Raw genomic sequence first — 17,977 nt, 5'->3', positions numbered from 1 at the left:
TAAAAAACAGAACACTTTTTTAAAAATTGGAGGTAAAGGAATAATGCAAAACCTGAGTTAATGAATGTACTACATTTCACATACAATGAACAAATGTATGAGCACCAGTATCTATTTTTGTGATTATTAAAATTCGGGTACTTACCTAATAAGAAAATGATGTTTTCTGTCTAGAATGGCCAACAACAGGCATATTCTCACTCAATACTAAAAACACAGGCCTCCAAATTCCTGATAATGGAGGGAAATGCCATCACCTTGAGCTGAAAGAAAGGCAAAGAATTATGTAAAATGTAGGGAAACCATTATTTGTATAATTATCTTTATTCTTCACAAAGCTAAGCTTTAAAATTATGCATTTCTTGGAGAAGTAAGCCTTTGGTATCAACTTAGCATATTTTCCTAGAGCTCTGTAACTCAAAGATATTGAAGAAAACACATCATTTTTACATTAAAACAGATACATATTACAGAGTAGAATGCAAAAGCCACATGAATTTTTAAAATAAAACAGATGACTTCAAAGAAATTTCACACTTGCAGCAGATCCCTAGGGGTGGGTGTTCAATCTTCGCTTCCATTAGGGGTACTTTTGTGGGAGAAGTTTATGAAGCATTGCCTGGAGATTTTGAAAGTGGTTCTGTTTTTATTTGAATTTGTTTAGTTATTTAGTTAGCTATTATTGCTCTGACAGGGGAGGCAAGCAAGTAGAGTAAGAAAGTACAGTGTTTTCTTCCAAACATAAATTCTTGTAAATCTGAAGTTCAGAAGCAAATGGTATATGATATAACCTTATTATCAGTGACATTAATAAAATATTACTGTCAAATTATTTTATTCTGTTCTAAAATTTAAGGCTGTAGATCCTTTAATTAGTGACTGACATACAAGCGTGTCTCAAGAAAGAAAATATTGTAGCTGTACAGATTTTGATATCTTCACACATTAAAAACGTACCTGTTATAAACACAATTACCTTTTCCCCAATTTTTCATTTTAATGATTATACATGTGTGCTACAGTGTCTTGTTTTGTGTGAACTTGACAAAAACCATACATTTGGGAAGAAGAAGCTTTAACTGAGAAAGTGCTTCCATTAGCTTGCCTGTGGCAAGCCTTGATTGATGATTGATGTGTGACAGCCTAGCTCACAGTGGGTGCAAAAGCTCTGGTCTGATGGTCTTGGGTGGTATAAGAAGGCAAACTGAGCAAGCAAGTAAGCAGCACTCCCAGATCCAGGTTCTCACTTTGAGTTCCTGCCTTGATGTCCTTTAGTGATGGATTAGAAGCTGGTTTGCATTATGGTGTCCTAACACAGCAATAGAAATACAAGACATGTGAATATATGTTTATATATAATAGATATATAATATATGAAGTATTAATAATTGACTAGACATATTTGGTGAATTCTTTATCCACTCTCTTCACCATAGCTGTCACTTTAATTTTTAGCTTTGAGGATTTTATAGTTTGATTTAAAACCTTTACTGTTTTATGGGTTAGCTCCAGGGATTAAACCAAAAGGGTTAGTAAAGTTTAATTAAAAGTATTCTATTCAATGCAGGAAAATTATATTAATGTATTTGAAGGCACTATTAATCCTAAGGTTTTACATAAATCAGAAAGAGTTTCACTTCATTTAAATTAGTGCCATCTTACAATATAAAAACTAGTTAAGTTTTCCATGAACAATGTTAATTTCTTATGAATTAAATTATATTTTTCTCAGTCAGCTTTGCCTTTTGCTATCTGTCTTGTTTCTATGTTGTATTGCTAAGTGACTATACTGATTTCTTCTCAGGATTTGTAGTGGTGAAATGTCACATTAAAAGTAATCTTGTTTGGAAATTCTAAGAATTAAAGGTGTAAATTTGAATAGAGAAAAATTAGAGGAAAGCAAAATTAGAACAATTTAAGATTCTATAAGTGTCATGGGAAAGAAGAAAAAGAAAAAAGAAAACACAATTCTACCATCTCCCAGTAGCTGAAAATCAAATGTTAAACAAAAACCTGTGGATATATTTTGGAGAATATTTTATATTCAGCTAATCTATAATATACAGAAACATAAAATATTGACACAATACAACCCTAAGAAGAACAGGACAAGCTGTATTAGATTAAGGAAGTCACACACAAGACAGTAAGCTGATTTCATAGGAAGAAAAAGAGAATCAGAAATTTAGGTTAATATGTTATTAGTGTGGACACAAAAACATATAAGTTAATAACTATAACAATTATAGATGAGTATGTAATGGAAGTACTCTATACAGATATTAAAGGAGGTAATAAATGCAGCTATGTAGGAGTAAGATTTCTCTGTCTCACTGGAATTACATTAGTGTGTATCTAAATTAGATACTGATAAGTGCCAATGTGGGAAAGTCTTACTTGGTAAAAGCAGCGACAAGCTGCTTCAAGTAAATAGTTCTCAGGTGTACACACCTGCAACAGAGACAGGATGAGAATGGGATTTGTACAGAGAAGCTCATTTCCAGCCCATCTATTCAGCTGACTAAATTAATAGTGAATAAAAATTTAGATGGTGGTCACAGTCATTGAGAACAGATACTGACATAAGCATACACACCTAATGAAGTACTGACAGTTGAAAGTCTGTTGTGAGGTTTTTTAAGTCTTTAAGCTTTGCTTGTAAATGGGTTTTTAAGTGAAATCAAAGACAGAAGAAACACAGGTGAATGCTCTAATAGATTAAGTCATCTCAAATAATTTCCGAATAAATCCAACTATCATTGTGCATATTTTTATAAAAATGGTCCTGAAAATTGAGCACTGATGTAGTGGTCTTGCCTGTAACTGTGGCCACACCCCCTTTGGGCGTGGCTTCAGGCGGATATAAGTGGAAAGAGGAAAGCCTAAGGCATGGTCTCCGCTGTGCAAGTCTTTCTCTTTGGTCAGCCGTGTCCTGTAGGACTGGCAGAGAAGCGCTACAGCGGTTCTTTGTATTTTTCTGTGTAAGTGTTCCCCAATAAATACCCATTTCTCATTTAAAGAAAAGAAACATTAAGTAATAATGAATGTAAAATAACAGAGCATAAAAGTTGGAGGAAAGAAGAAAAATGTTAGAGCCAGTAGTGGAAGAAACTGAGCCCACAAATGATGAAGAAATTGACCATGATCACACAGCTGTATGAAAGACCGTTCAAATTTCAGCCATATTTTCACACTTGCGACTCACACCAAGATACTGGAGAGCATAATAAGTAAACACTGAGAAAGGAAAGAATTAGCCTTTCCTTTATTGTTGTCAGTAGCAGTATTTGAGCCTTATTGATAGTAGATCACATTCCTCATTTGTATTTTTATTTATTTGTTTCTATATGCAATGTATAAATTAACTTCTTAGATTCATAGATTATTTCCTGATTGGGCTCACAGTCACAGTGTACACACAACGACCCAGATACATCTAAGTGCTCAATAAAGAAAATTGAAATTAAATAACTGATTCCATTTTAATGCAGTGGATATTTTTCAAAATCAGATAAATATTCCATGGTTAGTTAGTTACTTACTGTCTACTATAAAGAGAGTAAGCTAGACAAGTCAATATATGACACTGTGGCTTAATATTTCCTACTCTGTAGTTCAGTTCTTACAATGAGAAAGTTAAAAGTGAAAACCGTTGGGTTGATGATAGAGAACTGAACTTGTATAGCTCACCAAACTTAGACGTTTATGAGGAGCATTAAAGGACTGTCTCAGGCCAGTAGTAGCACCTGCAGTTGCTGTCTTTATTCTAATGCCTGAAAAATTGCTTCCATTATTACCCATTGTTAATTTCCTTGGTAAAAACTATATGAATTTGTTGAGTAAATTCTAGTGTTTTTAGAGCACTTATCTTATGGGCACGAAACCTCTGTCTACACTCACAGGATTGAAGATGTGAGAAAATGTTAAACTGTTCAATTTCTTAACAGATTTAGACTTTGAGTTATATTCTTTTAGAGAGACAGAGTCATGTTATATCAATGTGGAAAGCATGGTGTATGTGTGTGTGTGTGTGTGTGTGTGTAAGTGGAAGTTATAGGACAACTTTCAGAAGTTAGTTTTCTCCATCCTATGGGTGGGGAATTGGCCAGCACTCAGGTCAGCAGGTTTGGCTGCAAGACGATCCTTTATTCATTGAACCATATTGTTACTAGCATAGTAGAATGTTTTGACCTTAGTTAAGTGTTAGTAGTCTGAATAACACTGAGTACATAAAATACTATATTGTTTTAATAAACATGGTTAAATTGTTGCTAAGATTCTCTCGGGTTTTTGTGTGTATAACGCTTTAAATAATTTGAACAATATTTGTCAGACATTCTATTCTATTTTGTGAATACCATAAACATTTTAACATGTAGGAGAATGCTACATTAAGTTTTATGGAACCAAATATTTTTAAAACATCATTGTTTTTAACAAATTTCCTTTTTTTACAAAGTTAGCTTTGTGTGTTTAAAAGCCACGTTTTTTTTTTTTTTTTTTTTGATAGTAAAGATATGCCAGGTGTTTTTTGAAATTCCAGTGCTAAGACTGAAATGCAAGTTCAAACCCATCCTTGGCTGCATAGTGAGATCTTATCTTAGAATGTAAAATAACAACCTAAATAACAAAAAGTAGAATAAGGGAAAGAATTTGAGCTCTAAAAGAAACGTGTGCTGATTTTTTAAAGTGTGGTGAAAACATTTACGGTGAGATTTACCCTCCTTAAATACCTAATATATTATTCTTGATGATACATTATTTGGATTTGAGTATTTTGTGTAATGTACTTCATTCTTTGTTTGTTTATTCATTTGTTTAACTTTGCAGTACTTGGAATCAAGCCCAGCACCTTACAGATGCAGGTGATTAGTGACTCCAGGGCCTCTAACAAACGTTTCTTATATGCTTACATAGCTCATTTGTCAGGGTATTTTAACTTTTATTCGTTAGAACACCTTAGCCTTTGTATCCTGGAGGCTTTTTGGCTGGCGAATTATGCCATTTTCCCCATGACTATGTCAGAGCCTAGACTTCCGTGCCTTTTTTTTTCCAAACTGAAATGTCACCTCCATTTCCCTGCAATTTTGTACTCTGTGTGGCTCTTTACTCCCATCCTTCTATAGAAAGGCTTCTATTCTGACTTTCAGTAGTTATTTTTTTCTCTTGGGGATGAGAAAATGTCTGACCTTTTCATTTCATACATTTGATACAGAGTGTCTGTTTTAGTGGCTCTATTCCAAATTAATAATTCTCAATAATAATTGATATCATAATCTCAGTGATTATCTTTTCAGCATCAGTTGAAACTTACTACTGTCTTTAAACCTACTGTGGGACTTTATGATTACTTATATTTCTTAAAACATGTCTGCAGATATTAAAGGAGTTAAGAGAAAAATTTTCTTTCGAAAATATCCTCATAGTTAAAATAAAGGCTTCTAGAGGTACGGGTCATGTTGTTTTTCTTGATCTAGATACTGTGTATGTATTTAGTTTATTCAAAATTATTAACCAGGTCACCTACATGCACTTTCTGATGTTAGTTAAACTTCAGTAAAATACATAAAGGTAATAATTCATGATTTTAAAATGTGTCATAGCTTATGAAAGGTGAGGCAGATACTACTTTTAATTCAAAGGATCATTTTATCTTTATGCCTGCTTCATTAAAATTATCATATGTGTTGTATAAATATAAATAGGTAAGTGTCGTCAAAGTTCATCTGACATTATTGTAAATAATTCATGCTTTTCAGCAAGCTATATGTCACTTTAGGATTTTATCAAAGCATCTTTTAATCTGAGAGTGATGTTTATGCTTTCTTTACTAAGTAAAAGAACAAAATCCATCAACTACATTATATACAAGTAAAGATCAAGGAGGTCTTTATTCTAGTTGTTTTCAATATGATTCTGTCTGATGAATCCTAACATATCTTATCACACAGTGAATTAAAACTCCTACCAAGAACCTCTTGCTGCTGTCAGTTTTTTTAAGTTCAATGTCTGGAAATAGAATATTTGTAACTTTTGGTCAGTCTAATCTCATTATGAATTCCAAGTAGTTCCTTATAAGTCAGATAATCATTCATCAGTTATCTTCACTTCCTTGGCCCCTAAACTTACTGAAAATGTCAAGACATGTTTGATGTAACAGGTTAAATAACTGATGTTAAGTAGTATTGTCAAAGTGGAAGGAGAAGGTAGGGGCAGAAGGTAGAATCACAAACAGCAACCATTCCTGCCATAGGAGTCATATCATAAATGGGAGAGAGATTGTGACCCTAATTGGATATTATGTGGAAAATAGCGGCACTCTGACCATAGTCTTGGTTACCATTGCTGTAATTTTCATCACTCCCTTAGTGATTTGTTGCTCTTCTGTGTTGTCGAGGGAGATAGAGGTATAAGGATTTCAAGAAAATTACAGAACCACCCAAACAGTTGCTTATATTCTCTAGTTTTTATACATTTCAAACTAACTTTAACACAAAGGTCCAATTATAAGAAGTGGCAGTGTTGTTGTGATTTCCTTCTGGAATTTTGGATTGCACAAGTTGATGAGAGGATCTTAGTAAATGGAAAATGTAAACTCTTGATATCCGAATCAAATTCCTTAGTAGCCTTTCATGTAAAACAGGAAGAAATGAACTGTCATTTTGATCTGCAGACTCATTGAAAGTAGTTATGGGAAACATCAGTACTATTTGGGAAGCTAATGGCTCTTTAGCAAATAATGCTGGTATAGCTGCCTATAAATGAAACATACTAAAAAACTGGTGTGTCCAGGGATAGGATTAATTACATATGTAAATTCTAGTTTTACCTTTGTCATCCAGCCATTTGCTTGATCATAGTTTGTTCATTTAACATCTCAATGCATATTTTCTCATTTGTACATATCTTAAAGTTGTAAAATAGAGATGGTAGTATTTATTCTCTGTAGTAATTATGATGTTCAGTGTGGAAATGCCTTCAGAAAAAGGTGTTATACATATTTAACAATTTATTTACTTAAGCTTATATGTGGATGTTAATTTCAATTGATTTTTGAGCAGGTTTTATATTTGTTCAGATTCATTTTAAAATTGAAGGTCAGTTACTGGGGTTACATCTCAGTGGTTGACATATGTTTAGCGATTGGAAGACCTTGTATTCAATATCCAACACCAAATAATAAATAAGTATCTGAAGTATCTGAATAAATAAATGTAAAAATCAAAATCATTTTTAAATCATAAATATTTCTGAAATATTGGATAATGCCATTAACTTGTATTATTTTCTTTACACATTTTTACATACTTTTCAGTTGGGTGTTTTTTTTTTCTAGAAATAATATTTTAGAAATATAGAAGTTCGTATTATTTTGAAGATTTATATCGTGTGTGTGTGTGTGTGTGTGTGTGTGTGTGTCTTTCTGGATATCTATGTACCGCATGCATGCAGATGCTCATAGAGATCAGAGGGCATCATCAAATCCCCCTCCACCGGACTGATAGGCAGTTGTGAGCTGTAGCAAGATACCCACTCCGCTGGCACCTGTATCGCTGATCACGCCCATTTTGGCGTGGTTACCTATGCAGGCCAGGGAGAAGAGTGGGTTTTAGGTCTGGGGTGGGGACAGGTGGCTCTGGGTCAGGTCACAGAGAGCAGCATGGGTGAATTGTTGGAGCTGGAACTTGGTGGTCACTCACTTCTTGTGTAAGTTCATTCTCCCTGAATAAAGTTACATTAACCTATTTTGAGACTGGTCCTGTGAATCTTGATTCATGCATCCACGGTGAGCCACCTAATACTACTGAGAAATGAACTGGTAACTGAATACAGATCCCAGCCCCAAGGTAATGTTCTTTTGAATGACATCTCTAGTTTTTAATAGAAGAATTGTTGGCCTGCAATCAAAAGTCCCAGTATCTCATAATGTTCTGGTATTGAATATACATAAACATGGAAGCAAGGAAAAAATAGAAAGTACTTAACTGGATAGTCTACATGATTTATTAAAAAGTTAGAAACACGTAGAAGATATATATTAAAAATCGTAAACTAAATGATCAAAAGCATATTTTTGGTATATAGTTTAGAGGGATGCCTTATGATTGCATTCTCAGCAGGAAATGCTTATCTTGACTACTGTTGCTTCATTTAATTATGCATTTTCTGATGCCTATAATTGACAGTAATAATCACTAGTTTTTATCTCAGAACTTAGTAAGTGCCATGTGCAGTATTAAGCATGGTTATATAGAAAGGAAGATTGTGTGATTTTTCAAAAAAAATGTGTTAAGATTGCAGAATTAATCAGAGCTAAGGTTTTAAAAACTGTATTTTGTGATTTTATACTATAACAGTTCGGAAATTATATTAGAAAAATTAGAAAAGCTATAAATGACTTATAAATTTAAGATATACCACTAATAGCTTTTTTATTCTACATTTTAATTAATATGTTGTGGGAATTATATATATATACATATATATATAATTAACTCATACAAATTACAAACAGTTTTACTTTCAAATTGTCATCTTTTAAAGGCATAAAAGTTACATCAAGGGCTAGAGAGCTGGCTCAGTGCTGAAAACATGCATTTCAGAGGACACAGCTGCAGATCCCATCACCCACGTGACTTCTCACTCACTACCTTCCATAACTCCTGATCCAAGGGATCCAATACTGTCCTCTAGTCACGGAGGACACCATACATACCTGGTGCACATGCATATATGCATGAAGGCAAGCATTCATGCCCAGAAAATATAAAACTAAACAAATGATTTTTAAGTTAGATTCCTAAAATTTAGGGTTTTCATCCACTTGGTTTTTCTTTCTCCATTTACTGAGAATAGTCATCCACTCTCATTAACTTATGTAACTTAATAATAAATAAATAAATAACACCTCGGTTGTCCACCTTCTAAAAGGGTGTGATCATTAATGACCATGTTTGTTTAATGGTGTTAGCATTGAGACCTGGTGTCTTTAAATTGTAGCTGTGTGTATCTTCTTTTTAAATATGTAAAGTTTCTTTTGATAACTATTTGTTAGAATTAGAGTTATGCTTTATATGAATTTCTGCACCCATTGTTGTGTCTCTCCTATGCAAACCATATTAGCTTAACACTCTTCCCAGAACATACTGGCACCCAAGTATGATGGTTAGTGTCACTTGTCAATTTGACAGAATCTAGACTCACTGGGAGCTTGACCACTACACATGGCTGTAGGAGATTGTCTTGATTACTTCAATTCCGTTGTGAAGACTCACACACTCTAGATTAGTGGTTCCCAACCTACCTAATGCTGTGACCCTTTAATACAGTTCCTCATGTTGTAGTGACCTCAACCATAAAATTATCTTCATTGCTACCTCCTCATGAATGCAATTTCACTACTGTTATGAAGAGCAATGTAAATACATGATATGCAGGCTATCTGATATAAGATCCCTGTGAAAGGGTAGCTTGACTCCCTCTTCCCAAAGGGGTCGAGACCCACACATTGAAAACCAATGCTCTACATGATGCACTTCCCTGGCTAGGATCCTAGAATATGTAAATCAGGAAAGGGAACTCAACAGCCTCATGGATTTATCTCTCTGTCTTTTGATTGTAGTTGTGATGTGACCAACTAATCAGAGCTTCTCCCTTGACTTCACTGCCATGATGCTCTAGATCATGAGCTGTGAGTCAGGGGAAAAAAAAAAACTTTTCCTTAAATTACTTCCTGCAGGGTATTTTATCTCACAGTAACAGGAAAAGAAGCTAGGATGCCAGGGCTACATCATACATCTAAACTTTTAGGGTGTTATAGATGAATTTGACGAAGAGCAAAGTATGACAGCGCATGTTCATAGAAAATAAGATAATGAAGCTCAAGGCTTGTGTGCTATCATCTGAGGTTCAGTATCATCAATTAAATTATAAAGTATAAGAGTTTAGTTTTCGACGGGCGTTGGTGGTGCACGCCTTTAATCCCAGCACTCGGGAGGGAGAGGCAGGCGGATCTCTGTGAGTTCGAGGCCAGCCTGGTCTCCAGAGCGAGTGCCAGGATAGGCTCCAAAGCCACACAGAGAAACCCTGTCTCAAAAAAAGAGTTTAGTTTGCTTGACTAAGTCTGAAAACTTAAGTGTTTTGGTGAGGTTAAACAATTCACATTTTTGTATTTTGTGCGGCATCTCTTTTTCTCCCCAAACTAATTATTTCTCTAAGAATTATTTTCCATTGAAATAGTTATCATGTAGAAGTATATATTAAGCTATACTGTGATTTCAAATGATAATGAAGTGCAAATATTTTGGAAAGTGCATTTTAATTTTCTGTAGTTGCTGTCCTCTCTGTGAACATTATCTTGTTTGAAGGAAAATCAGTCATACTCATGAAAAGAAATATATCTATAATCAATTGTTCTTGAATCCCAAAGAATTATAATGAGTTGATGATTTTCATTGTCCTGCCTGACTCTGGCCTTATAGTGTTTTTTGTTTGTTTTGGGGGGTATTGTTGTTTTTGTTGTTTGTTTGCTAGTTTTGGTTTTTACAAGACGGGGTTTCTCTGTGCGTAGCCCTATCTGTCCTGGAAATCACTCTTTACCTCAGGCTGAACTCCAACTCAGAAATCTACCTGCCTCTGCCTACCAAATGCTGGGATTAAAGGCTTGCACCACCACCACCACCCAGCTTTGTAGTGCTTTTCAAAATATGAAATTTATGTAACAAACACAGCAATTTGGAAGATGATTTTTAAGATTGTATTTGTCTTTAAATTTATTAACTTTAAGCAACTATCTGAGCTAAGAGGGGGAAAAAGACTTCAGTCTGTCATATATAATTACAAAAGTGGACCGTAACAGTTAAGATGAGTTTGATCACTTCTGTTTTATTCTATTTGTGAAACTAAACTTGAAGAGGGTAACTACAGGCAAGAACAGTCACTGACACAGGCAAGCAATGTTTTCTGGAGGGTTGTTATTGCCAGCTATCAAAAGGTTCAATGTTTGTGGCTGTAGATGGATGAGTACTGTAATCCCTTAGCTATAAAGTTAAGAACAGGATTAGGGTGTGGCTCAGTAGGGTGTGATCCCTAGCATCATTAAATAAACAAGCAAATAAAATAGCAACCATCTTTATTGTTCTTGCTAGAACTTCTTGGGTAAAGTACTTTTTTTCCAAAGTCTTTATTTCATTTTATTTTATTTTCATGAAAAAAAATAGCACCTACTCCTTTTGCATTCAAGAAGAAAAACAAATTGTTAATTAGATCATTTTGAAGCAGTCTTATCCTCTTTTATTTACACTGATTTTTCTTTTTTCTTTTTCTTTTTATAATTGTAATTAAACCAATTTTGAATGAGAAACTAGCTTCTTTTACATGACAATCCCAGTTACCTCTCCCTCCCCTCCTCCCCTGCTCCTCAAGGATCCCCTATCCCAAACCTTTCTGCTCCCCAGGGAGGGCGACTTTCGAATACTTTGTCACTTTAACAGCCTTTGAAAATAAGCATCTTCAGGACACATTATTACTTCTGCTGATTCACTGACCACCTCTATTCCCAGGGATATTGAAATGAAAAGCAAGGCCAGGCAAGAATAACATTTATTTCATGAAAGTTTCACTGGCACTCTTATTAGATGAAGATAAAGGGATAAATGTTTCACAGGGAGTCATATGACATATTCATGTATACAATTTTTTTAGTCGGACAAAACAGAATTTTGAAAGACTACCAGGTAGTTCTTGGAAAGGAATATAGAATTCTGTGGATTTCAAATGGGTTGAAAAATGGTTTAAATGTACTGAGCTGTTCATAGCCTCTGGCTTTTACTTTTTGTGTGAGTTATATCTAAGCAAGGATTTTATTATCGTCAATGTTGTTCATGCTGCTATAGTTAAAATTGTCAGTCCCATTACAAATCCACTATTTCAGTTGGGGTTCATAATTCACCTCGAGAAGTCACCCTGGGCTAAAGATTGGCATACCCATTTAGAAACTGTGGTTCTAATAGTGGCTATGAATGTAATCAAATATGTAGTAAACATTCAAATTAGCATATGCTACTTTTATGGTATATATTATAAGCAGATAATGTATTGTGGTTCCTTCATTATAGAAACTGCCTGACAAATGTTAACTAAGTCACTATAATTGATTAACAAAATTAACAAAAACTTTTTTTTCAATCTAATTAGTCCTTCCAGCCAAAATAGAACTTACCTTGGAAGCCATGAACAAAAATACTTCCTGCTAGCACCTGAGTAATGGCTCCAAAAAGACACTCAGAAATGAATCAACATTATGTCCAAATATCTAGTTAATTTGGCCCAAAGTTTAGTGAATGCCATGAGAATGGAATAGTTAAGCTCTCAGTTTGAAATTATCTGCAGCCACAGGTTTTTGTTTTGTTTTGACATACAATCTCATTATGTAAATCTAACTGGCCTGGAACTTTCTGCTTTTCCCAGTCTAGATTTGAACTCATGTTTCTGCTGCATCAGCCTCCCAGGCACTAATGGTATACTATCACAGCCAACTCTTACTATAGTTTTCAAAGTGGATATTCAACATCTCATCAGTCTAACAATTTTATTATAAAATCAACCAATTTTACTACTTAGGAGAACTAAAATGTTTTAAATTACCAAATATAAGAATATGTTTTCATCTTAAATCGGGATTATAGATTGAATCACAATCTGATTTCACCACCACCAGCCACCCCTGGCAAAAGAGCAAAGACTTTTCTACAATTGTAATTTTTTATTAAAATTTTAAAAATTATTCTACATCAACCACATCCTCTCCTCCATCCTCTCCTCCCGTTTCCTCCCTTCTACCACACCCCATCCACTCCTCCTCCATCTCCATTCAGAAAAGGACAGGCCTCCCATGTTTGTCAACAGAGCCTGGCATATCAAGTTGAGGCTGGACTGAGCTCATCCCCCTGCATCAAGGTTCGGTTAAGCAATGAAGATTGGGGATTGAGTTCTCAAAAGTCAGCTCAAGATTGGGAATAGGTCCTGAGCTGGAGATATGGCTTAGAGGTTAAGAGCATTGCCTACTATCTCAGAGGTCCCAAGTTCAGTTTCCAGCAGCCCCATATTGCCACACAACCATATATAATGAGATATGATGCCCTCTCCTGGCATGCAGGCTAACATGCAATCAGAACACACACACACACACACACACACACACACACACACACACACACACACACACACACACACACACATTTTTAAAACCTTAAAATTATTGGCTATATTTTTTAAACGTATGATTTTCCTAGCTGATCAATATACCTGCTTATGAGTCCATTTGAAGTTTAACTTATCACCTAAGGAATTTGAAAGATTAAATTTAGCTTAGTTACTTTGCCTCACTTCCTTTAAAAGAAAAAAATAGAGAAAACTTTGTAGCTTAGTATCTTAGTCTTCCATATGTAATTTATTATTTACCTCATCTTAAGAACAGCAGCTCCCCAAACATTAACAATTAGGACCAAGATGGTGGACTACAAGATATAGTACCTGTCTTCATCATCCAATAGGCACACGGAAGAACTGAGTATATCCATATGCATGTACTCAGGCATTGGGGGAAGTGATATGAGAAGTATGGAAGATACTCTAATGTTAGTTTGGAGGGAGGGAAGGCCAAGGAATGTCAGACAATACAACATGGAGGACTTTCAGGTAATGGGAATCAAGAAGAAAATGGTATCTAGGCAGAAACTATGTAGTATGCCCTAGGAGCTGAGAAGTAGCAAACTAGAGTATGACAGAACGAAAACAAAGAGCAGCATGACATGATGGGAAAAGATACATAAATTCCAGAACTAGGAGAGGAGACTGGGTAAATGTGCATATATCCTTTCTTCTATACAATGCAAAGGAAGCATTCTTTCTCAAGAAGTTTTTTTTTCCCTGTAAGTTACATGGTGTATTGTTTGGGGTCATGTCATAATGACTTTAAATCGAATCAACCTCGTTATGTATGATTTCACTTACTATCTTTTTTCTTTTTTCTAGACCCAGTTTTTCTTACTCCTGTCCATTGTGTCACCTGATTTATGCATATAATTACAGATGGTCATTGTACTTGGGGAAATTTAGTTTCTGTGATATACCAACGTTTAGCTATTGGTTTACTGAATACAAGGTCCACTCATATTTTTCAAATTAAAAAAAAATAATGCAACTTGTGGTTTCCTTTAAAAACAAGTATAATATAAGCATTTTCTCTTTTCTTGACCTGAATTCATTGTAACTCTGGCTTTTCCTCTGCTTTATTATCTCATGTAGTGCAATAAGTCAATCAAGAAATTTTTTGATTATTTCTTGAGACTTCTTTTTCAATTGCAGCAAAGGGACCAGGACAGATGGCATTTTACCTTTTGTTGATGTAGCTTAGGAAAAGAAGTGACAATCAGAAGTATTCTTTCAGTTTAAATGTATAAAAGGGCAAATAACTTGGCTATCATCATAGCTTGAAGAAACCTCTCTCCCTAGCACCTTTCTTGTCAAACACTGTAGTCACTAAATCATTAAGAAGTAACACAGAGCCCCTTTTTTCCACTTTCAGAATGTACTGGTTGAAAAATCACAGTAGAAAATAAAGCATGTAAAAATATTATGTTAGGCAATAAAGAGCCAAAATGAGTTAACACAAGCATCATAAGGGCACTTTCCCATTGTGCTTATTACTGAGCATGCTGCCGTTGAAAGTCAAAATCCAAAGCCATTGTTCTGAGACCAAGTTCCTGGGTTTTAAAATGTCTCTTAAAGCTACTAAGGTCTGTATTCTACAGATGATTCATTATTCACAGAATATACCCCTACATGCCTCTCTGACAGCTGAAATTTAATCAGGTAGATTGTCATTCTGTTGAAGTACGTTTTCCTGAGTACCACAAATGGAAGTGTAATATCTTGCACTGACCACAAATGGAAGTGTAATATCTTGCATTGAACTTTCATTTTGTACATCCCTAGAGAGCACCAGAGTGCTTGAACATAGCTACAGCTATGTGGGCATTTAATTTTATCTGTCATACTATTATAATGCATGGCATATTTGGACAGCTGTCCCTAGACATGTGTCTTTCTTAGAAAAATTGCTATCATGTGTATATACATTTTTATATCGTTTTTAAAAGTGAGAATGGGTGATAAACAGATTAGTAAAGTAAACTAGCAGTGCCCAGAACAAAATGGCAGTGCGTTTTTAAGTATTTAGCAGAGTAGGCAACTGATAAGTGTATTTTCCTGTGTGTTATCTCCTTTGTACTTCACACACACTCTACGAGGTAAAATATGGTTTTTTTTACCTCCTTTTAGATATGAATCTTGAACTTGATAAGGTGATAGAGCTTATGTAGTTACCAGAGATAGTCAGAGGTCTGTCTCTTCACTTTCCAGCATACTGAAAGTTGGAGTTGAAATGCAGGCACAGTGACACAATGAAAATGCTACATTTTGAAATGATACCTTAGGACACTGAAAGAAACATGAAGTTATATATTTATCATCTTTGGAGTATGTTGCCTTGTGTTTGATGAAGGAAGGGTCTACTATTTGCCATTTATCCCTTTGGACTTCATGATGTGAAGAACTAGGCTAATATATTTTACTTGCTTTAGATATTAATGGTAAAGACGTCCTTTAAAATAACTTAATTGTTTTATGCCTCTAAACCTGTTTTCCCATGAAACATTAAAGTTTTAAATAATAAATTATGTGGGATTCTTCAGAAATCCAATTCTTGGAGTTGTATTTTTAAGAGTTTGGGACTATAAAGAACTGTTCATAAAACTACAGTATAGTGTATTCCACTGTAATGTTTTAATTGTTTTTTACTGGTCATGCATTCTAAGTTCTAAATCATAGTGACCACTTTAAAATATTTATGATGGTGAAATACCTGAAGTAGCCTCATCTGGCATTGTTTGGCAATACCTTAGGGTTATTCTCCCTTTAGAGAATCCTAACTTAGTGAAGACCATGACAGAAACATCTGATGTCTACTTGCATTTCTATAAAGCATGGCAGGAAGGAAAGAGCATAGGCAGCTGAAGAGCTCATGGACGGAGACAAGAAAGGGAGGGATTAATTTGGACTTTTCTGAAGATGTCCAGCCAGAATGTTCTAGTAGCCATTATCACAATTTGTTGGCCACTGGATGAAAGAGTATTGTTAATGCTCATAATCCTACTACTGTCTCAGACACATAGGTACTCTATTGTTAATTTATATTCAATAGATTGGCAAATGCTGCAACAAATATTTTATTATTGCTTTATGATCTCAGAAGTAACTTCTGAAAGAAATACCATTTGCATTTTCATGATCACTGAATTCCAGGTGCTGTTCCTCCAGTACATAATAAACTTGACATTTCCCGTCAGCATTAAATAGTATCACAATAGGTGGTGCCATAGCTCTATACTGCCTGACATTATATAAAATGTAAAATATGATGTACCATTTGGCCAGTTAAATAAAAGGAGGAAAATGTTTTTAAAAGTCCTCTGAACTCTCTTTTTACAAGATTCATGAACAACTGATCCTATTTTTTTTCCCTCAAAGAACTGCACTGTTCTATTCTCTGTTGGTAAAATCCCTTCCTGATTCTGATGACAGGAAGAATAGCTGTGTGCTAGAAGTTAACGGCAAATTGTGTTGTTTGTAACACTGATGTCTGCCTTCATGGAGATTAATTACTAAATTTGTATTAAAATAGTAATTCTGTTGAATTTGCTGCCTTTTAAAAGTCCCCTTCCTTTGGTCATTTCTACCAATGATTTTCAGTAAAGTAGCTAACAACTGCCTATGATTAGTTTGGCCAGATGCTACTTTTTTCTGGTAAATTCATTTTAAGCATTTGACAAGCCTGCAAGGATTATTGCCAGCCGAACTAAAAATCTTTTTCAGAGGAAAGATGTGTGAAATCAGTTACTTTGCAGGTATAATGATGACTATGTAAACTTCAATGACACCATGAATTCTCTGTTGTTCATTTGTGAATTGTTGTCTCCTTTACAGAACAGTTGGTTTGGCTATCCTTCATAGGCCTATGCACATGTCATCAAATTGAGTACTTAGAAGTTTCTGTGTTACTCTGTTCTATAGCCTAAAATCTAAAATATTAGGAACCGCAATATAAAATCAGAAAGTCTGGATTAGAGAGTAGCATGAAAATGAAAACTCCTTTGTTTCTATACTGCTATCATTCATTATGAAGAATGAGCCTACTTTCTAGCTCTGAGTATGTACACTGGTCCAGGGAATCTAGTCCTAGATAGCTCTGAGCCATGATTGGGATAGTATTATCTTAAAACATTTGTCTTCATGCCTCTTTTATCCCCTTTATATACATATACTATATGATGAATTGCCTCTGGTGAATGATTCTTGTGCAAAATATAATACTTACATAAAATCGATTTTGGCTTTTAGGTTTCATCTATTCCTTTCTATGTGACAGCACTGCTCAATGTCACTGTCTCTCATGTCATTGGAAAAGTTCCTGTCCTCATTTCTTAAGAGAGAGCTCCTGCATTTCAGTCTTAGATTATATATAAATAGTGCTAGAATTACCATGACATTTTTCTCTTGTTTCTTCTCATTTTTACCGATGAGAGTATTTCAACTCTACCAATTCAATATTTTTTTCAAATATCTCAAACAATACAGGAGTGTAGGAAGGATCAGAACCTAGTTTTGCAGATAGGTCAGTGTTTTTTTCCAGTTGCCTCTAGTCCTTCCCAAGTTTCTGGAATCTGTAGGTTTGAATTTATTTAGATTTTGATGATTTCAAATTGCTTATCCAACATCCTCACTAATCTCATTCCTGAATTTATACTCATAGCACACTGGCCCTCGTAGTCTTCAGTTATGTCTGTTTTCCTATGCATCTTTCTTTCTTCCCTACTTCACTTTTTTAAAATGTAGATTATAAGTTTTTCATGAAATT

The 17,977-nt window shown here is 34.7% G+C and overlaps 1 protein-coding gene across 9 annotated transcripts in view; it reads left to right on the top strand.

The window, feature by feature from the left end:
• The window catches only part of LOC100768845 (protein diaphanous homolog 2), a 735,817-nt gene that overhangs the window by 374,356 nt on the left and 343,484 nt on the right, over nt 1-17,977 (top strand). The window contains exon 25 of one of the 9 annotated variants that reach the window (XM_027433007.2): nt 14,035-16,757. The exons of the other annotated variants lie outside the window; for them this stretch is intronic. Coding sequence (XP_027288808.1) covers nt 14,035-14,072 — 38 coding nt within the window. The 3' untranslated portion in view covers nt 14,073-16,757. Of the gene's footprint in view, nt 1-14,034; nt 16,758-17,977 lie in introns of those variants that run through there. 9 annotated transcript variants of the gene reach the window in all.

Source organism: Cricetulus griseus, chromosome X, assembly GCF_003668045.3.
Source record: "Cricetulus griseus strain 17A/GY chromosome X, alternate assembly CriGri-PICRH-1.0, whole genome shotgun sequence".
In the NCBI taxonomy this organism is placed as follows: Eukaryota; Metazoa; Chordata; class Mammalia; order Rodentia; family Cricetidae; genus Cricetulus; species Cricetulus griseus.
The sequence above is the reverse complement of the archived record's forward strand: the minus strand, read 5'-3'. Positions and strand labels throughout refer to the sequence as shown.